Source organism: Talpa europaea (genome assembly GCF_964194135.1).
Source record: "Talpa europaea genome assembly, chromosome: 6".
Lineage (NCBI taxonomy): Eukaryota > Metazoa > Chordata > Mammalia > Eulipotyphla > Talpidae > Talpa > Talpa europaea.
Genome location: NC_140072.1, coordinates 15,267,557 through 15,290,749, shown reverse-complemented (window position 1 = coordinate 15,290,749; position 23,193 = coordinate 15,267,557). Strand labels below are relative to the sequence as shown.

At 39.8% G+C, this 23,193-nt stretch overlaps 1 protein-coding gene across 3 annotated transcripts in view; it reads right to left on the bottom strand.

Annotated features, from left to right (window-relative positions):
- The window catches only part of BABAM2 (BRISC and BRCA1 A complex member 2), a gene marked incomplete at both ends in the record, with an annotated part of 352,443 nt that overhangs the window by 67,820 nt on the left and 261,430 nt on the right, over positions 1-23,193 (bottom strand). For all 3 annotated transcript variants that reach the window (XM_084235977.1, XM_084235976.1, XM_084235978.1), the window contains 3 exons: positions 11,730-11,812; positions 14,325-14,395; positions 17,365-17,464. In XM_084235977.1, the coding sequence (XP_084092103.1) occupies positions 11,730-11,812; positions 14,325-14,395; positions 17,365-17,464 (254 nt within the window). The remainder of the gene's footprint in view (positions 1-11,729; positions 11,813-14,324; positions 14,396-17,364; positions 17,465-23,193) is intronic.

Below are 23,193 nucleotides of genomic sequence, written 5' to 3'. Positions count from 1 at the left end.
ATGATGTTGAAACCAATAGGTAGTATAGAAAAAAAAATCCCTCTTATCTCACACCATACACAAAACTTAACTTGAACTGGATCACAGACCTACATTTAAGAGCTAAAAGTGGACCTTTCAAGGCAAAAACAATGTAAAAGTTCTTTGTGAATTATATTAGGCAAGATTTTCTTAAGCAGGACACAAAAAGCAATACCAAAGTGATAGAACAAACTTAATCAAAATTAAAAATTTTTGCTCTCTGAAAGATACAGTTAAGAAAATGAAATGGCAAGCCACAGACTGGGGGAAAAATCTGCAGGACATAACTGACAGAAGATTTGTATTCAAAAAAATTTAAGGAATCTATAACTGAAAACAAGAGATAATCCAATTAAAATTAGGACAAAGAGATGTGAACACAGGGCTTACAAAATAACTTTTGGGCAAAAAAGCACATGGAAACATGTCCGGCATCACCACTCACCAGGGAATTGTAAACTAAAACACAATGATAACTGCTATATATGACTGAAATGAAAAGAACCGGTATTAGCAAGTGTTGGAGAGGATGTGGAAGAACTGAAACTCTCATAGCACAGTTAGTGAGAATGTGGCCAGCTACAGCCCGTACAAAACCAGATTGGCAGTATATTACTGAGGGAAGCATATATTTACCATAGGACTCAGAATTCCCTCCTCTAGGATTTTATCCAAGAAAATAAAAACATGTCTCCACAAAGACTTGTAATCTAACTATGTTTACGGGAGCATCATTCTTAATAGTCAGAAACTAGAAACAAGTTAAATACCTAAATGAAGAAACAACAGAATGGAGCAGTGGAATGCCATTCATTCAGTAATAAAAAAGGGTGAAGCACGGACACACACAACAAAATGGTTGGCTCTCAAAAGCATTATGGTAAGTGAAAGAAGTCAAGCAGGAAAAACCCATCTACTGTAAAATTGCAATTTAAAGAAATTCTATACATACTTTAGCAGAACAAACTTTATAGCAGAAAATGGTCAGTGGCTGCCTGGGACTGCAGGTCAACTGCAAACATTGAAAACTTAAGGCTGATGAAAAATTTCTGTGTTGACTGTGGTGTTTGTGTGATGATGATATGTACTTGGTAAAATTCATTAAGGGTTCACATAAAATGGGTGAATTTCACTATACGTAAATTATACCTCAAAAAAAGATGTGAAAAAATATGCCCCTTGACTTCAGAAAGTTGAATTTGTATCATTAGCATACAACATACAAATGGAAAAGTTATGAAACCTTAAATTTAAGCATTATTTTCTGGTATTTTCCTTAAGCTGAATGTTAGTCGGTTCTCAGGCTGGTGCCGATGATGTTAACAGCTCAACAGTGGACTTATAATTGAAAAAGTACTTGCTTGTTTTAGAATCTTAGAACTGGGTCATTCAAACATGGGAAAAAATACTTAATTGGATTTAAGAAACCCAGTTTCTAGTCCTATTTTTCCTTAATATCACACATGACCTCAGGGCCAGATATTCAGTTACATTCTACCTCTCTGAAAAAACACGATGTTTTCAGAGATTCTCAAACCACCCTTCTTCACCTTCTTCCCTTCTCCAAGTGTCTTTGCATAAAATTCAGTGCATGTGAAAATTTGGATGGGAGAAATGTCTATCTTTTTTATTTACTATGTTTAACTATGTTTACTATGTTTAACTCCAACTAAGAATGCAGGCAAAATCTGTAGCAATATTAGCAGTACTTTGACTTTGCTACCAATAGAAATCACAGATATTTTTATATCACATTGCAGGTGTCGCTCCTATCTCAAAATATTCTTTATGCTTACTACTGTTTCATAATTACAGTGGTTACTAGTGAGATGTGCCACTGGGTATTTAAGGTGTTAACAAAGAAGCTCTTCTCTGTATCATAACTTTTAAGACTTGATAATAGTATTTTAATTAAACCGGCTTCCTTGTAGTACTACACATCTTATTTAATGCAGTAAAAGAAACCATTCAAAGAATGGATCCAGAGGGTTTACCAGAAGGGTCTTTGGTACAAGAAATGTTACAAATCCTCCTGCAGGTGGCTTCTAATGGACATTCTAGTGCTAAGAAGTCTATTTCAGCTGGCATAGCTGAAATAGAAATTGCATAGCTCATATTCTAAATGAGACAGTTAAAAACACTTTGAAACTATAAGATGATAAACAAATGAAAGATGTTTTCTCTATGCCCAAGGAAGAAATGATGTTTTTAATAATTTTACTCCATATTTTTAAAAATAAACTATGGGGAAGGAAAATGGGTGGCAGTAGTCAGTATTTGGGTTCATATCTTTTCTAAAGAAAGTTTTTCAAGATTCAAGGGTCTTGATTTGTTTAGATGCTGATGTGAACAAACTGGCAGTTAAAAAACATATTTGAGACAAACAGGGAACTCTGAACACAGCCTGCGTATTAGATGCTATGGAAGAATGAGATGTGGGCATGTTACTTTGGATATATCCTTTAAAAAAGTCTTCTTTGCTAGAGACACACAATTAAGTTCTTATGGGTAAAGTGATATTTCTCATTTGCTTTGGAATATTCCAGAAAAATGAAAAAAAATTAAAAGGAGAGGGATCTATGAAACAAAGTACAGAAAACTGCAATAAGGATCATGGATACATGAGGATTTATTATATTTTTCTCTCCACTTCTGTGTTTATTTGAAAGTTTTATAATGAGATGGTTTTTTTTTTCCCCAAAGAAAGGTTCATAGGCCATTAGGACAGAGTTGGCCTGCATAAATGTTTGGATTGCACTCTGAAAAAACTAAAGAATAAAGGTGATGTAAAGGATCCTGCAGGGCGCCACAGTAACCACCACTCCCTCTTGTCCCACGTCTCTATTGCTTATCTGGCTCAAGCAGCATTTGTAGGTTTGCATGGACTTTGTATAATAAACCGCTGGTCCCATGTACTATGTTAAGTAGGTTAAGTCTTGTTTTTTAATAGCCACTAGCCGGTTAATTCTTTAATTAAGTCACTTAGTTTTGATATTTCTATGGCCATACAGTGAAACCTCCCGTGGGCCAGGATGTTTGTGCTACTGGGCAGGGGATTATAGCTAGACAACCTGCCACCACTCTGGAGGAAGGACTCAGGCTTCATGCCTCACTGCCCTCAAATCAGTAGTGTTGACTCATGTTCCCAAGAGATGAAACTATCTACATGTATCTCTGACTCGCTACTTTCATTCCTGGGGCTTAGAGGTTCTCTTTGAAGCTCCAAAAGACTTTCAAGATTCATCACATACTTGAGGATACTGACAGCCAATTATCTAGAGCAGCAGACTAACACAGATTAGCATAGGGGCTCCAGAATCAGTTCCTGAATTTAATCAGTTGCTAGTTCTGTCACAGTGAATATATTTACTCTTCCTGTTTTGTCATTTGTAAAATGGGGTAATACTAGTAATTACCCTCTGAAGGATGTTGTGAGGATTGTGGTAAATAACATAATATATGCAAAGTGCTGAGAACAGTTTCTACAGCATGGTCTACACACACAATACCTGCTGTTACTTTCACTATTATCTGCAACAATAGCAAAGTTTTGCACCAAAATCATGCACATGCTCCATATCAGTGTTGTTAGTACTTTAAAATCAATTCCAAGACAAGGTTATACTGAAGTAGATCAATACTATAAAATCACTCTTCAGAAACAGCTTGCTTGCTTTCAGTTAGATGGTATCTTGGGCTACAATTTGTTAGTTTTAAAACAGCTGCACACATTCTTTAAGTCAAAATCACTGAAGGAGCTTTCATGAGCTTTCTCAGATCAGACAAACAAACTCACTTTAGTGAAAACTTTAGTCAGTAATCACCACTGGAAACACTCACACCACAGATGTAAGCGGGGCCGGGGGTGGTGGGGGTGGGGTAATCATTGCATGACGGTGGGCAATGCTTGCGCCTCCTTCCCACAGAAGTCCATTCAGATCATTAGAAAGGTGTCAGCATGAAGGTATGAGTGTGAAGACACCGTGTCCATCCAAAGCAGATTAATGAAAAAAGTTCTGAAATCCACTGTCAGAAATTACAAAAGACTTTCTGTAGGTAAACTCAGATGAAATAGAAGTTTCAATTTGAATCAAAACTGTCACAGTGGTGGCTAAAAGACTAGAACTATTTGAGTTGTAAAACATGAACAGGGTGCGCTTGTGTGTATAATCAAAAAATGAAAACCCCTTGGACCAGCAGAGTTGACCACTTGCGAGGAAGTCCAGGATAAAAATTAACCAAAATGTTTAAAGTATCTAAAGGGCCCTAGAGAGCAAAAAGGCATTTAGAAAGCAGACTTTATCTTTTTTCCATATTCTTTTATCATTTTGAACAATATCTAGAGAACGGATTGGTTTCTCTTTTTGTTCATATTGAATTTTACTTTCTGCTGCTTTGATAATTACTACTACTAAAATGATAAAAAGCACAAATCTTCATATATGCCTGACCTCAGGTAAACACGCTAATTCTAAAATTAGCATGTAGCAATTACAGACTTGGCTTGAAATGAATTCTAATATATAACATTGTGGTTCCTAATTTTAGTCACTTTGCTGATTCTGATCTGCTCTTCAGATATGTTTATATAAAAAAGCAAGCAACTTTTGAAAAAGATCAGTTTGGGAGTTGCCACCGAGCATTCGCCAAGATGCTGTTTCTGTGGCCAGCTGTGCTGAGGAACTGCACGGGCTACTCCTCTGACAGATTCTGAGTGGTGGGGGAAAAGCAGCACCACATGGATGCCAATGAGTTCCTTGGTTATATTAGCAGCCACGTGGCCTGAAAATCAGAGTTTGGACTGGCATCTGTCGCAATAAACAGAAGTTTCTGATTTTTACTTAAGATTCTAAAAGCTGCCTTGACTTCTAACTTATTGACCTTCAGGATAGGCCTATGAGGAAAGAGTTATTTAAATGATTAACCGAATTGACTTAATTGCTGGTGTCAATTTCCTTTAACTTTAGAAAAAAGAATTTTTTACCCAAAACTGATTCTCTGAAAAATAAAATAGCAACTTATCTGGAATGAATGAATGAAAAGATAAAGACAAGTACCAAAACAATCATCTTAAGAAATCTGTGTCAACTTTAACTATTTGAAAACAGAAAAAAAAAAAAATAAGAAAGAAACTCATCACCCACTAGATTAAATAACTCTTGCCACCTCCCTCTGCAACTATGAACTGGGGTAAAAGAACAGTCAGTCCTACAAAGACAGACTAGACTTTTTTTCTCCGTTCTTAATTTCTTTTGAAAATATGATTATTTATAGCAATAATAGATAAGGTTGTATTGTTGTGTTTACACTGTAACACATATGTCAATAATAAGGGGGGTAGGGAAAGGAGTGACACTGTTAAGTTTTTTTTTAAAATAATAAATTTTATTTTTATATTCCCCATACAATTGCAACCCCCTCATTCTGACCCCAATCCCTCCCCTCCCGCCACCCCCCCCCCCAAAAGTGTCTCTGGTTCATAGTTTTTTGTTGATTTTGATTTTCACTTTCTTATAGTTATTCATTTTCCTGGTCCCTTATTTAAGTTTTCTAGATTCCTGCTATGAGTGAGACCATCCGGTATTTTTCTTTTTCTTTTTGGCTTATTTCGCTGAGCATGATCCCTTCCAGTGCCATCCATGTTGCTGCAAAAACTGTTATGTTTTACCAGACTCAGGTCATTTAATGTTAAGTAGATAGTGTTAAAGATGCTTACTGCAATCGCCAGCACAAACCACTAGGAAAACTCAAAAAAATACAGCTAAGGAAACCAACAAAGCAGTTAAGACAGTATGCCGAAAACATTTATTTGACACAAAATAAGGGAGTAAAAGAGGAACAACAAACAGAAAACAAATATCAATACCCAAATGCAGCCATATGGATAAATGACAATGGGTTAAACTTCTTGAAAAGTAGAGATTGTTAAGATGTATACAAAAGTAAACCCAAACCACGTATTGTCTACAAGAGACACATATAGATTAAGAGATAAAAAACCGAGGCAGAAAGTGGCAGGGTGGAAAAAAGTATACCAAGCAAACGCTGGCCACAAGACCGCTGGGGTGGGAGTGGTCACATCAGAGAGAGACAAAGCGGGACTTCCCATCATGATAAAAAGGGTTGATCTATCAGAAAGAGATAACGATTGTAAGTGTACAGGTACCTAATAATAAAACCAGTAGAATCAAAAGGAGAAATAACCCTTCCTGCATGGCTAGCAAAGGAGCTCCCTAGTGCAGCCGCAGCTAGAGCTCTTCCAGCTTTTGGTAACCACACTCTCCTCTTGCCAACACAGATGTAGGGGAAGTGACATCTCCCTGCTGTTACAACCCGTCCCTTTGGGTTTTCTTTAACCCTGTCCATGGTGTGTCCACTTTGGACACGGTTCTTCCATTAACTCCTCCCTAGCGACCTGTGTGATGTGACCTCTGTTTCCTGATGGGACTTGATGTGAATAAAATCCCAAATCCTTGGTAACTTCACTAAGTTGAAATCTCAGCTGGGCTAAAGAATGACACTTTCCAGTCTGTTCTGGCTCATTTGCTGAGGCTATTTGAACTAAACTGTGGAAGTGGTGTGTGAGACTCATTGTGAGTCTCAGCACATGGGAGGGGGTGTCTCTGTCCAACCATGTCTTCTGTTCCATTGCTTGGATTGTGGATGTAATGGCTGCAGCTCCAACAGCTGTGTTGGATCATGAACAAGAAAGGTTCACCTGAGGGATGATGGGGCAGAAAGCTGAAAGGAACCTGGGTTCCGTGGATCTGCCAGTCTAGCTCTAGACTGCCTACCTTCAGGCTGTATGTGTGTGTGTGTGTGTGTCTGTCTGTCTGACACACACGGGTGTGTGCACACACACACACAAAGATCGAGAGAGCTCGCTCTATCTTGCTTAAACTATTGTTTTCCAAGTATCTGTTACTACTTAGTCCTAATGGATCCACAGAGGTCTGTCTGAGGCACTAGCTGATCTGGCCCCAGCTTTGTTTGTCCTTCACGCCTCATATGCTCAGGACACCTCTCCAGTCTGCTGTGCTCTAGCAACGGTGGTGCGTGCATGTGCTTAGCTGTCTTTTGTAGCTGTGCACGAGCTGGACACGCCCCCTGGGTTCTGGATGGCTGTCACCTCTATCTTTCCCATCTCTGTTGTGTCTTTTTCTTTTTCTCTAATACCTCTTCAAAAATATATCAACCATTTTTAGCCTGAGGGTCATATGAAAACAGGGTAAAGTGGGATGGGGCCCACGGGCAGTAGTCTGCCGACCCTGTGCTGACTCTTAAGTGTCTGAAGGCCCATTCGGAGATAATTCCTATATTCCCTGGGATGCCACACAGTACAGAGTAAACCCAGAACTCACTTAAAATGATTGGGTTAGGGTAAGAAATGAGAAAATGAAATGAAACAGCAAATGGTCAGAAATGGTCGAATAGGTAATTCCGACCAGGAAGACAAGGCCGATGGTCCAGGTTGGGGGCCCAGAGGGTCAGCTTGTCAAGGATTTACAGGTAATGGGGAAAGAGTTTCTCATATAGTTAGAGCCCCTTGTGTTGCCTTGAAGCCACAGACCTTGATCCCCTCCCCTCCAAGCAGCACCCCTGCTTCTTTAGGCAGCTGTCCCCTTTCCTCTTGTATCCCATGTCAAAGAGCTACTGCCTTTCTCACTGGTGTTCTTGTCACCAGCATTCTGAAAAACTGCAGGCTTGAAGACAGTACCTAGCTCCAGAGGTTAAAACTTGGCATCTATGACATTACCTATATAGCCATCACAAATACTTCTTAGATGATGCCCAGGAAACTGTCCTGAAAATAGTTTCTGGATGGGACCAAGTTCCCGATCCTGCTGTGGTTTAAAATCTTACAATACACTGATAACAGATGAAGGAAGGAACAAGAAGGAACAAGGGACAGAAAAGCTCCATGGCCACAACATGGTCATGACCCCTACTCCTGGAACGGTCAGGAGGCCAGGAAGTTGCAGTGGCTCCTCAGAGTCCCAGAGGGTGTGCAGCGGTGTCCCCTGGAGCATGCTCGTTTCCGCACGCGCCGGCAGAGTCTGAGATCAGCGTTGTCTGCCTCGAGAGAGGAACGCTTCCTTTCTCGACCACGCCATCTGCTCGGGATTAAAGCCAGCATCTGCCCTATGGACAGAGACTTCCCGTCGTGGGCAGAGCAGCGCGCAAGGAGCACAGAGGTGTCACCTGGCGCCCTGCTAGGTCTTCACTCTGCCTGGAGCAGTGAAGTCGCCCACTGGTCCTCTCTTCTCCACATTCTTGAGAGCTCAGAAAACTTCACTGCAATACTCTAACGTAAAGTCTCTGTCACCCCATATTCACCTCCCCATTTTCATGGAGAGAAATAAAAGGGAACAAGTGATCCCCGGGTGTTGTCACCGAGGGAGCACATGCTTCCGAAGAAAGGTAAATGTCAGCAGCTTAATGCGTGCCTGAATAAAACACATTCTCTGACCAAGCTTTGCTCTGATGTACCAAGTCCAACATTTTAGATATAAGAAAGAAGTTAAAGGGTGGAAATAATTTATTTAAAGATGGGCTGTGCGTTAATGATGGAGCAGGAAACAGCATCAAAGTCCCTTGATTCATCAGCAGGTCCTACCTTCCCGGAGAGAGGAGTGTGGGCAGTGACCTAAGAGACAAGAGCAAACAGCCTGGGGAGCAAAGGAAGAACAGCCCAAGGAAACACTTCGGAGAAAGTAAATTAAACAAATCCCTAGGTTCCGTGTAGCTATTCTAATGAGCATCTGGGGGTTCTTTGTTTCTGAGGGTGAAAGTGAACAGAGGACTCTGGGATTGAATTTTGCAAGTCTGACTTGGAAAAGCTAAGAGGAAGGTGGAGGAGTTGTGAGAAGCATGGACACACCGCACCATGGAGATGTTCGTCGGGTACTAGACCTTCCAAAGGAATACAAATTGCTATAACCCAGAACGTGCCAACCAGAGAGCCGGCAGGGCTGATAGGGGGATGCTCTTCTACCCCTGAACATCACTCTTGCTGGCCACCCACAGAAGAGCATCTGTAAACACAGGTTAGAATGAGCTATGCCAAGAATATTTGTTTTCCCTTACGTCTGATATGATCTGAGCTCATCTTAGCAGACATGAAAGCAGAACCAGGACTAGGGGACCAAAGCAATTTTAGGAAAGACTTGAGATGTCACGTCACTTAGATGATGGCCAGGAAACCTTCCTGAAAACAGTTTCTGGATGGGACCAAGTCCTTTATGCCTCAATTTGATGAGAAAACTGGTTGAAGCTTTCATCTGATTTAAAGTTTACAATTGTCCTGGACCTCCCCTGGTGACGCAGCGGTTGAGCGCTGGGTTACGAGGCTGCCTGCAGCCTCTGCTGCGCCAGTTCAATCCCCAGCCATCAGCGAGGATCCCACAAAAAAATAAAAAAGTTTACAATTATCCTTCTGTGTGTCCTTCCCACAGTTACCTTGGGAGGCCTCTGCCACTCCCACCATCTGGACAGGGGATAGATCTCTCTTGCAAAGCTGTGTTACACACCAGACCAGGGGAAACGCGCCAGATCAGTCACTCTAGCAAGTGTCCAGGATTATGAGACAAACAAGGACACCCGGGGTTGGGTTACCAGTTTAGAAACAGAACCACCGACCCCAGACAGAGGTGGGCTGAAGTGGAAAGTGGGATTTCACAGAGGAAAAGCAGAGTCAGTACCTGAAGTGATAACTGGAAGCACCGCTATTTGGCTGAGTTCAGTGGGGCCACAGAAGGCAGAGACCAGAGAGGAGATCGTGAGGAGGTCTTGATTATTGAGATTTCCTCTTGTACCTGGTCTTGTATTAGAGGTTAAGCGCCATGTCAACATTTCCACAGGACTCAATAATCAGATCCCTGGTGGCCACAAGGAAGCTAAAGAATAGAGAGGCTTGTCCTAATGATTTGAACAAGGTCATGCAATTAGTTACAAGATTAAAATCTTTACCTCTCCAACTCTCTTTTTTATTCATGCACATAATTAATAGACCTAATACCTACACGGTCTCAATATAGGACATGCTGTTGGTTGTTTGCTCAATATGAGGCACTACATGTCTATCATTGGGGAACACTTAAAAGGCAGGGAGAACAAACTCCATAAAGTATAGTCAACTCTCAGTTATCTTTGTATCTCTATAACTGAGATCATCTTTGTAACTGAGAGCGGCTGGCTATACTTTTATTGGTTATCTCTATAACCATGGTAAAGTTCTAATTAGAGGCTTTTTTCTCTTACCACTAAGGACATTTTTGGATTTCCTCCCTTACAATCTGTTGGTGTAAAACCAGGAAATACAAACTAATTTAAGAACTATTTTAACCTACGTAAATCACAATCAAGATGCTAAATCTGCTGGGGGAAGAAAAAGCCTCACAAGTCAATCTTTACACTATCTGTGTAAAGATATTTATATCTTTATATCTGTGTGAGTATCTTTACACAGATAGCCACTATTTGTGGCTAAATAGTGCCAAAGCCTCTCTTCCTGAAACAGTTTACTAAGGCCTAGGGTAGTTCTATGTACGTCACCCAAACTCACAACTTTTCTTTTCTTTTTCTTTTTTTTTTTTAAAGAGGCATGTATTTTTATTTATTTATTTTAAAGATTTATTTATTTATACAAGCACTGGGTACAGTCAGAAGTGCGGGAGGGTGAGAGGATTCACCAGAGCCAGAGTGGGGAGCAGAGCAGGCAGAAGGACCAAAGTACACTGCTGAGGGGAGCAGTGGGCGGCAGGAGAGGTCTGTGCGCCATGCGGGACCCTCCTCTGGTGGCCGGGGAGCAGCCGGGGATTGAACCGGCGCTGCAGAGGCTGCGGGCAGCTTCGCAACCCAGCACTCAACTGCTGCGCCACCGGGGAGGCCCCTCACAACTTTTCTTAACTAGACTTGGGAGAGGTGGAATTCCTTTACCTCTGACTTGAAAACCAAGCATTTTGCCTAACAAATTACTAAAAAATAAAGATCTTGGCTGACATGCAACTTGAACCTAGCACCATTGGCCTCTGGCTCTTATGTAGTAAATAAATAAACTAAAGAGACTTTATCCATCAAGAAAAAGTTGGATCAACATTTATTGACTAACTGATTAACATAACACAACATACATTTAAATATGACTATACAAGGACAATCACAGAAAAGTGTGGCCAGGAATACAATAAAACATTGTCCCAACTGTAAGATATATTATCAGAGTTGTAGATCTTCCATTTAATAAAGAAAATAACCAAATGATCAAAGCAAATGTGTTTCAAATAATCTTGAAAGTTTGAGGCCTCATACAGAAAAGATATTTTGAAACAGATAGCTATTCTAGGGTAAGGTTTCTTAAATTTCTTAATTTCTTTACTTAGCACTTCAGACATTTTGCATTAGATTTTGTTGTTGTAGAGGGCTATCCTGTGCATTGCAGGATGTGTAGTGAAATCCCTGACTTCTACCCACTAAATACCAAAAGCAACAACCTTCCCCAACCCCAATCCTGACCATCAAAAATGTCTATCGACTTTGCAAAGCCTGCCTTGAGGGGCAAACTATACCTTAAAGATTGTGATAAATACACTTATGCAAAAGTACAAGGAACCAAGTTAGGACACTAAAGGATCTCATGCTCATTATCACATATGAGTTAATACATTTTAAAATGGATGCTGACATATAAATAGCAAAAATATACTCACTGTGTACAAGAAAACAAAAATCTTTCCACATCAGCAGTAGAGTGAGTTTTGTAAATCCTTCTGCATCATATTCCACGACACCTCTAAACATAAGGAATAAAAGAGACAGAACCAAGTAGGAATATATTCACAAAGTCAGGGTTATTGATTCTGAGATGCATGTAAGGCAAGTAAGCATTACTGTGGGGAGGACCTGGGATTTGGAATGAGAGCACCTAGGTTAGAGTTACAGCTTTGTCGTTTACTAGCTGTTGTGACCTCAGGCAAAGCATTTGACTCTTGGAGCATCAGTTTCCTCCTCTAGAAACAAACAGAATGATACTTTCTCAAATTTCATTATGGGATTGTGAAAGTAAGTGAGATAAACCATATCTTGCTATGCAAATGTTAATTACTGGCTATGAAGAAAAGGACAAATTAAGAAATCGGGTCAGCAATGGTGCTAGAATTTCTCCATATTGTCAATATCGTGATGAGTCTCATTTTCACTTAGGCACTAAATGGGAACAAACAGTGACAATATCACTAAGCTCAGAATTATATATTATTTTCTTCCAAAGTACTTGGACCCTTTTCATTTGTGCTTCTCCGGTGTTCCCCACTGGGCTCAAAACAAAGTAGCAGGGAGTAGTTAGCTGGGTGGGTGCTGGGTGTCAGTGGGAGCAGCACACCTCACGAGTCAAGGGCCTGGGCAGAATTCTGGTAGCTCAGCTCCCATCTCCCTCCCCATGCCCGGGGCTGTCAGAGTAAGGTGGTACTACTACACCACTGAGGCCAGGAGTGATGCTCCCTCTCATCCATGTGAGGAGGCCTCTGCTGTCCTTAGGTGCCTTCTCCTCAGTTTCAGAAGCAAGTATGGTTGCACCCATTACAAAGGTAAGCTCTGAAGGTTAAGGGGTTTGCCTGAAGACTGCTGGGATGTCATTCAGACTTTCTGACTTAAGTCAGTAATTTCATTCACCAGTTTAAATTCATGAAAAGCGTTCCTTTTCATGAAGGAACGCTTTTCATGAATTTAACTCAGTGTTTTAATGGTGACATCTAATTTTTTTTTTACTCTACAACCCATACGCAAAACCAAGCACAGAATTTTTTATTATGCAGATAGTGCAACAGTAGTGCCTAGATATATCATTGAGTAGTTTTATATATGACTATGTTACGTTATCATATGCATAATAAAACAGACAAAAAGAATGAGATTTAAAAATAGCTATAAATATAATTTTCATCTTTTTCTTGCATGCTAATGGAGTAGGTGGGGCACACCCCCTCCCCGGGAGGTAATCCTGCTAACTGCTTCATTTTCATTATATTTATTAAGGATCGTCTACTTGAAACTTGGAAGACCAATGGTGTCATTTATAAACCACTGTTTGTATCATAAGTACTTTCTAAAAAATGTTCATAAAAACTGAAGCAAATTTTAAGTATTAAATAAGATTCAAGTGAGAGACAGTCATACTGTTTAGATATTGACACTTCTATTTTGGAGACATAAAAAAATTCACAAAGGAAAATGAGAAAATTTCTTGACATTTTTTTGAGTAGTAGAAATTTTGCTTACAATTATGCCACAACTTATAAAATCACATCCCAAGGAAGAGCAAACCTGGTTCTTGATTTTATCTTTTCTCTTAGTCCCACTTTCCCCTTTTTTCCAATTTCACTGCCTCGTTGAAATTTTATTTTTGCATTATTAGGTATATTTTTATGTATGTATCAACCGTCTTCTGCAGAAGAATAAGATGAGATAAAACCAGAATACTAAAACTCTTAGTGTTCAGTTCCCCCAAATAGGTAGAACGCTCCAGCTTTTAAAGAAAACTGAGGAAAAAGTGAGCTAAGTAAGCTCCAAGTAGCCACTTGCGAAGGCCCCTGACGTCATTTAAGAACAGAGCTGCAAAACAGCACCACCACTGGCCTCCGGGGGAAAGGCAGGTGCTCAGGACAGCAGCAGGAGGAGATGCCCACCAGTCACTGCAGTTACTTACTTCCGTTTTCCTTTTGGGTGGGGCCTTTTCCCCACTTCTAATCCCAAGTGTGACTCATTACTTTGGTGTCTAAGGCTAGATTTCCTTCTCACATCTCAGGAGTGGGGAGTCCAGTCAGGACACCCAAGTCCTGAAAAACTGGGTTCCCACCCTGATTGGATCTCTTGCAGGTGTGTGGCTTCCTTCATGGTCCTGAACTCCTCAGAGTCTCGGGGTTTCCTTCAGTAAAATGCAGCAGTGCCAGCGTGCATCACCTCATGACTGCTGTGGGATGGAGGGGACGTGCTGTGTAGACTGTGAAGAACTTCAGATCAGCAGCGTTACAGCCACTGTTAGTACAGTGTTTGGGGCTCGTTATGCTACTACTGCTCCCAGGAAGATATTTGATTCTATTATTTGCTAACAAGTGATTATAAAATGTTTTAAATGCCTCCCTGGGAGTCCTTGTGTAAGCAACATATCCAAAAGAATCAAAACAGCATTGAAAAGATATCATATGTAAGAACTAAGTGCTATTTTCTTAATTAAGCCCTGCATGAAGCCAGGGAAGCCAGGGCATTGTCGGTGTGTTGGTGTATAGTTTAAACAAAGAAGCACTTACGTGCCAAAGTGACTGAGGAAAGCAGCAATATACTCCCTTCTTTTGTGATATCCTTGAATCACATACTGCACCTGGAATCAAAACCCAAAGTTGAGAAGTGGACTAGGACATTTTTAAATGATTTATTATGAAAAATTTCAATGATTCAGAGAAATAGAATAGTAAGGCGAACACTCATATACTGTTCACTGATATTCAAAATCTATGAGCATTTTGCCTAATTGCTTCATCCAGGCATCTACCTATCAACTTATCAATCAATATTTCTGAAACATTTCAAAAGATTTAGAGATATCAAGACACCCCTAAATATTTCAGCATGCATCACAAAAAAAACCAAGACATTTTTCCACATAATCACAATACCATTATCATATCCAACAAACTTAGCAATCATTCTCTGAATTCATCTAACACCCTGTCCATTTTCAAAATTTCTCAACTATCCTGAAAATATTTTTTTCATAAAGCAGGGTTTACTCAGGGACCAGGTGTTTATCTAGTACAACAGTATCCCTAAGAGTGTGTCCACATGTCCGTGTGTGCACCTGCACAAGCACATGTGACACAGGCTCTTCAAAGAAGTCTAGTTGTCTTGTAGAATGTCCTTGTAGATTCTCTGGTTGTTTCCTTGCTTCTTCCTCTACCCTCTGTATTCCTTATAAATTGGAAGTTAGAATGAAAGCTGTGGTTAGTTTATTGTTAGGTATTTTTAGCAAGAAACATCTTGTATCACAGGTGATACTGAATTTGCTCATTGGTTAAGGTGATGAGAGTCAAACTACTCCATTGGGAAGGAAAGGTTCCTCTTTGCATCATGGCTGGTCCATGGATGTACCTCTTGAAGCATGGAGATCTACTTCCCAACCTCTTCACCTAATGGTTTTAGGATCTGTTGGAGATTCTTGTCCGAATCAACTATTTCACTAAGATGTGAAAATGATGATTTTTAAATTCTACCTTCCTTCTGCATTTAACATCTAGATATCTCCAGAAAAAGGATCTTCCCCTCATTAAATAGGGTTATTTGGTGATTGTGTACACAATTTCTATTGAAAAGGCAGGGTAATGCTTAATTAAAAAACAAACAAACCCTAGTATTCAGAATAAGGAGTGTTACAACAGGAAATTTTGCTTTTTTCTATTTCCTTGTTATCGCCAAGTGATAGTCTCTGTAAAAAAAAAATTGTGAACTAATTAGACACCTGAAAGTTAGTAACTTATCCATCAGTTTTTAACAAAAAAATATATTCCTTCTAAGAGAGAGACCCCCAAGATGGTTTATATTGGCTGTAGTCACACCGAGTTTCCATGGCTGACAAAAGTCCAAGATAAAGTGCTTGAAATAACCTTGACACAATTGGTACTGATAGCCATGTTATACCCTTTAAAGTAGAACAATTCTATTTATATAATAGGGTTTATGTCAATTTACAAAAACAGTGCTTACTTTGCAGGCTTAATGTTATTTTGGGAAAAGAAAAACAGATGATAAGTTTGCTTAAGTGGCTTTGTTTAAAAAGGGGATGAAAACAGTTCTGTATACTTGATTTTTAAAACAGAAAACCATTTTAACAGAAACCCACAACAAAACTGGCTATAAAGATAGATCCAACGTAATTATGGAAATTCATTTGAAGAGATTGTTTCTAAAAGCAGCCATACTGTCCTCGTTTGTAGCAAACAGAAGAACATCAATTTTAAAGACAAGTAAAATTAATGAAAGGGAACCAGATAAGTAAAATTGACTGATTCTTATATTTCTGGGAAAACAGTATTATAATTTTTTGAAGAAAATGTATAACTAGAAATTAATCTCAATTGGAGAGATGTGAAAAGATGTCTTGGTTCTGGAAGGCTAAATTTGCATTTTTCTCCATAATGCTGGGACACAGAGTTGAGAGCAGTGCAAAGTTCCACAATGTAAATAAGAATTCTGTCCTTTGATCAGTTCTAGAGGAGGGCAGAGGCTGGGGAATCTGGCCCATGACAAGCAGCCACTCCATGAGAGTGAAATGGCCTGGAATCTATGCCAAGCATGAAGACCACAAAGTCGCCAGATTTTAGTTTCTTTGGCATTTAAAAAATAATGCTGAAGGCTCTGAAATATTATGATACTTTAAAAATATTTTCTATCTAGACATGAGTTATCTTTTGAATGAAAGAGATAAACAAAGGATCTATTTTCCAAGCCAATGTGAACAAATCAATAGGAGCAAAGAAAATAGCCCTTTTGCTAGAATTACACAAGTTAAGTCCGTCCATATGGGAGAGGGAAGAGTCAGTATTGCTTGTGGGTTAGTAGCTCCAGTTTTTAGGTATATATATTGGCTGGACATTAACAACTATATTTTTAATACTTTTCAGGAATATCTGACAACCACTACTGTAAACTCAGCTGCTTGCCAAATAGTGGTTCCTTAATGCAGCTAGGAGATGGCTTTAGATGCGCTGACGTGCCCAGCTGTTAAGACCAGCTGACCTAAAAATCCTGCCCCTGTGAGCAGAACTCTATTGAACTGCTCCTGCCATGTTAGGGAGAACCAAGAACTGACTTTAAAATGTGAGGTAGACAGAAGCAAAAAGAGACAAAGACAAGTGTTACAGACTTGCCCTGACATCAACTAGTGGCAAATGCACGCACACACACACACACACACACACACATGCGGGCATCTACTAGTTCACTGGTCAACAACGGCGTTCAAAAATTTAAAACCCAAAGGGGAATGATCTAGCCGAAAGGGCATCATTGAAATTCAAGAAAGAGGGGATTTTAAATCTCCAGATATAAATTTAAAAACATGAAGAGATAAGACCGGGACAGGACGTGAGAACCCTTAGAAGAGTAAGAACAAGGCAGAGAAACAGGGATACTGACCAGCTGTTATTCAGAGCAGGAAAGGTACAAGGCGGGACTTGTTTCTGAAACTAAGATGGGGTGAGGAGGACGGGCCTGCACGACTCTGCCAGGTCTGCGCTCCCCTGGAGGCCTGAAGGCGTCTGTCTCTCAAGGTGGGAAGTCAGGGCCGTGCTTTACCTTGTTGGTGAGCAGGTGGCACACTTGCGGAACATAATCAATGAGACATCCTCCTCCTGGAAAAGCTGGGATATGAAGCGCTGAGGAGCCTCCAAGTGCACTGAAAGGGCAACAGAACAATGGACATATGTCTCTTAGGGCTCAAGCAATGTAAGTGATACCCCCACGCATACTTGGCTTCTCTTATCAAAAGTCTCCCCACCAACTACCTGCATGAATGATGATGGGACCGTTATGGGCTTTGCTTATGATAACATTCCTTATTTTAATCCATGTTGCTCAATCTGTTCATGTTGTGTGTGACTAACAACTAATGATCTTAATTACCCAACAGTACAACTTAGCAAATTCTGATTGGCATGGCTCAATGTCTGACTATTATTAATGGATTGTGCCTATTAATGAAATCGTACTCTTCATTATGTCCAATGTAGAGCTGGGCACAGTGCAGGTCATTCATTAAACACCATACCTGGACTAAACTGCATTGGTGTAACACTGTGACAGTTGTGCAGTTTACCAGCTTTGTGACCTTGGACAGCCTCCTTGCAATTTAGTTTCCTCGCTGTTAGTGTGCGGCAGCGGTCTAGGTCAGGGGCCATGAACTCCAACAGGTGGTATGAACCAAGTGGATTTCTAAGGAACTAGACATTCTGTGAACATTGCTCAGCCACAGCAGACCTCTGACATGTGGGAATACAAGCCTTTTCTCACCAGATTGTAATTTTTCAAGTGAAGCCAGAAATCCAAATTATTTAGTCTGGAGAGACTAAAATGGAGATTTTTAAATGGTGGCAACTAATTAAACATTTTCAGAAACCAAGCTACATGGTTCCATATCTATGGGCCAACATGGGTAGCAATTCTGCTACTAGTCCTAGTGAACACTGATAATTCAAATCATCTAAACAAGAAGGTACAGTCAGAAATCAGCGAACTAAACACTAAGACCCAATGTTGATCCAGAAATAGTTTACATAGTTTACAAAATCATCACAGAGATTCCCCTTTAAGTTTAAATTAACCAGCATATGATTATTAAAAGAAAGCGTTTAGAGTCATACAGCATGTGGGTTTTACTTACCGTCTTTAATCTTTACTTCATCTTCTTTCTCACTCTCACTTTCCTTTGGCCCTAATTTGTTTCATTATTTGAATTGTATTTTAATGTATATATTTCTGTAAGGCCCTTAAGCCATCTCTGTAATACAATGAGATCTCAAAAGACCACTAAAATCCCTTAATGCTGTGATTATTCATTACCCAAGTCCCCACCGTACAAGGTTGTAAATAGAAGCAAAATGCTTCATAGTAACAGCCTAGAAAACCATTCCTAAATAGTTCAGAGCAGAGAGACTCAATCTAGAGTTTGTGATACAGGAAGCAATGTATGTAAATACTGAAAGGACTCCAGACCCACCCTTCTCCCTATTAACTATAGATTTCTGAAATTCATTTTCCTGGTAAAAATGAGTAATATATTTATTTACCGGCAGGGATGAAAAATTCCAACAAATAAATAAAACCTAGGTGACGTGAGAAAATCAACATGGAGCAGAAATATTCACTTTTTCCTGCTCAGATCATACCTTTTATTTTTCCTACTCAGATCATAAAAAGCACAATTTTGACAACAGAGAAAATTATGGCAACAATTGACTAAGGATTATAATTAATGAATCTTCTACCTTTTGCAATCACATGAAATAGGCAAGACCACCATTTCCTTTTGTGCTTAGGCACTGCATAAGATTTCACCTAACGTCTGAAGAAGACTAAGGAAATTCCCGTAACTGCTTGTGAAGTAGAGGAAAGTTTTTTTGTTCTCTCTTTTGTAAGCAGTACACAGAGGGCACACATCTAACTAGAAGATTCTAATGTTCTTTTAAGATGGAAAACCAATTAAGAGGAAAATTCTATAATAACAACAAAAAATCTAGTATTTATATGCTGTAGCCATTGATGAAACAGCTGTATAACAGAGAATACAGGATCTGGTCTTCTCATAGGTTACTTAAAAGAATAATCCTTAGCATAATAAAATTCCACCAAAAAAATAATAATTTGGAATGGAAGTCGATTATATTGGACTTTGACCTGTATAAAATATTACAGGATAAGTTCTTAATCATTCATGAAGTTGAATACAAGGAATGAAGAGTCTGTGTCTGCAAGAAGATTAAAAAGAAGCCCTATCGAATGGGAGAGATAATAACACGATATATTAACTTAAGGGGTTAATATTCAAGATTTAAAAAAATATACAATTCAACACTGAAAAAGCAAGCAACTCAATGAATAAATGGACAGCAGATATGAACAAATGATTCACCAAGGAAGATATCCCGAGGCCAACAGACACATGGAAAAAATGTTCATGACACTTCCCATAAGAGAGGTCCAGGTTAACACCACAACGACTTGTCAGTTTACAGTCTTGAGAATGGCACATATTAAAAAGACCTCCAACAACAAGTGATGGAGAGGATGAGGAGGAAGAGGATCTCTATTACACTGCTGGTAGAAACATGAACTGGTGCAACCATTATGGAAAGCAATCTAGACTTACCTTAAAAAACCTAAAAATGGAAATACTGTACAACCTAGCAACCCCACACTTTGGGCATCTATCCAAACAACACAAAATCATCAATACAAAAACCCCATACATTTCCAGTGTTCACAGCAGCAGTATTTACAATAGCCAGGACATGGAAGTAGCCTCGATGGCCATCAACAGATGATGAAATGATAGTATGGAATTAGCCATAGTATGGAATTCAGCCATAAGGAAAGATGAAATACAGTCATTTTCAAAAAATAGGGGGAGTTTGACAGAATTATGTGTAGTAAAGTAAGTGAGCATGCCAAAACAAATGCTGGGCATTTGGATAGCAGACAATTTGACAAAACAAAGTATAAAAACTAGAGAAATGAATAAACACCATGATGTCTCTTAGGTAAGCGGGAGAGAGAGGGACAGGGACAGGGGACACAAGGGATGATGGGGAAAATAAAAATGACATCAACAAAAAGGAGAAGAATCTATAGTAATCCTCTGAATTTAAATCACTCTTGCGCCCCCTCCCCTGGGGAAACAATGGCCTTTAAACAAAAATTGAAGAAGCAGATGAGGAGATAGTCTAAAGACTGTCCCGTCTCATTTCCAGGTCTGTCTCTGCACTCTGCTTCAGGGGATACAAGAACTTACACTTGTGGCTAGGTGCTTTCTTATGATCTAATTTAATCTACCCCATGTTTCACTACAGTGGGAATCTTCACTGTAATTTGCAGGTGAAGAAATCAGGACTCAGGGAGCAGAAGCAATCTCCTGGGTTCATACAACTAGAAAATGGCCAGGTCTGTCTGTTTCCAGAGTCCATGCTGATTCTGCTGAAGTATGTTCGCCCATAAGAGCAGGGAAATTTTAACAGGAGGGTTACAAAGATGGGCTGGGTATGGATTCCAGTCAGGCTGAAGGGTTTCTAGAGGCGTGCGGAACGTTGTGCATGCAGGCACTGTGCTGCAAAGCTCCACTCCCTTTCATTTTCCACACAGCAGCAGCTTTATTCATTTCTCAGTGCTCCCCCCACCAAGCAACAAGATTTACTGGCGCTTGGATGCGAGGTACCAACCACTCTGTCACATCTGACTTTGAATGACTTAGTTGTGTAGGATAAGCCTCAATGTGTGAAGCACTTCAGTTTCTATGAAGGATACTTTTAACTGAGAGTTTATTTTTAAAAGGACACTTCTGTACCCTTTATTTCACTTGGTAGTTTCTTCGCTTCTGCGGGTACTGAACCTGACTTCCAGCATCACATACTGATAAGTGCTGCTGATTCATGTATAAATATCCGCCTCATGGGTAAATATTTAACAGGCTTGCTATAGCCTGAATATGCCCTGATCATGCTGAATAAACAAAGTCAAGTGCCATGAAATAAAAGAGCTCTTATGTTTTTAAAGGGTGCAAGATGGAGGTAAGGCCTGTCATGTCTAATTATTTAATATTCATAAATCAAAATACATTGGGCCAAACATGCACAACAGAAAACTCACCCTGTGGAGAGATTCCAGGGCTCCCTCAGTAATTCCCAGGAATGCAGGGCTGGCTGACTAACCTACTGAAAGGCTGAGCAGGGGCAGGGAAGGGGTGAGGCGGAGATGAAAGGGACCACTTGCTGTTAATTCTTCTGATCTCCAGAGCAGTACAGAGAGAAAGCAGAGGTAAGAGTGAGGAAAGGTGCAACAGGGTTTCAGGCTGAATTTGGGAGGAGAAAAGGATGAAAAGGATTGTATTGATGACAAAGTACCTTTTAGCCTCTTATGGACTGAAATGAAACATGAAATTAGCTGATAATTCTTAGAACTGAAACTGAATCTGTAAACATAAATTAAAAGGACAAAGGCAGAGTTTGAGAAACCTTTCTAACAGGGAGTCAAACAGAGCAAAAGGTAACCATTTGCAGTTCTGTCTCTGGTTCTGAAAGTCCAATAGAAGAACTGTCCATGCTAAATACGTGGTTGCCTTTTCCCACACAAGTATGGCTAATAGAGCCCCCAGGAACTTTGTTCAGAGCATCGCGATATTGGAGACTTGACTTGGCTACAGTGCATAAAGGTAATATTTTTGAACATTTTGACACAGAAAAAATCCAGGGAGTCAGCCTATATGAAAGTTTGACTTGGAACAATGAGATTTTGATTTTGATCCATTCTGGAACAGTAACTTCCTCCCCCTCATGTGGTTTTACCTTACTGGCCGCCTAAAATGAGCAAAACATGACTTGGAAAAAAAGAAGGGCCAATGATTCTCAATTGTCATTCCTGCTTCTGCCAGATCTGCTCTTTTAGGTTCTATTCAACTTACTCATCAGTGCGCTGGGGAGAACATCACTTGCCAGAAGACTCATCTCTCTCAAGAGTTACAGGGTTAGAGAAAGAATTAGAGCCACACTAATATTAAAATAGCACCAAGCATTCCAAGACTTCATTCTAGAAAGCCTCTTCTGAGGGTTCTCTGTCCAAGAGTCACGTCAAGGTGCTTGCTGTCAGAGACACTTGGGTCAGCCTCAAAGTCCTGTTCTTGCCTTTGGATTGGGTTCTTGACCTGACTGCCTCTTCCCCAGCATGATTCCGGGGATAGTTGAAGCCTGAAGCAAGGAAAAGGAGAACTTCCCAGATGAGAACTTCCAAGCTGCCACTGAGTCCTAAGCTAAAGTGAGGCTTCAATTCAACAAACACCAGCCTCCTGCCTAACTCTGTTTATGGACTTGGGTTTCCCACTCCGGATGTGTGACAATGCGATCACTGTTAATTCCCCATATAGAAGAGGAATGCCTTAGACCTGAAGAATTTGGGGCATACTATAATGCCAGAGTATATTTCCTGGGGGCCTGCCAGGAAAGTCACTATAATAAAGTGAAAGTCATTGTTATTTATTTCTAGTAGGCATTTCATTATCTCTGAACATCCTGCCAAGTAGACTAATCGACCCAATTTATAGATGACAAAACTGAGGCTATAAGACTCTGATGATCTTATGCAATATTATTTAAAAAGTTGCAACGATGGGCTTGAGCCCCAGTCTTTCTTCTTCCAAAATCTATGTCCTTTTTCATTAGAAATTCTTTCATAGAAAAATGAAATTGTTCTAGAATCTAAAACACAAATCCCTATCTACAGATATCCCTGAGATACTAAAACAGTGGCATAGGAGGTTGAATTTATCCTCAAGATAGCTTTTATCTATAAAATTCATCACCTTGTCATCTCAGTTCTTATCTTAAGATATCATGTCACAACAAGTTAACTTCATAGGATTAA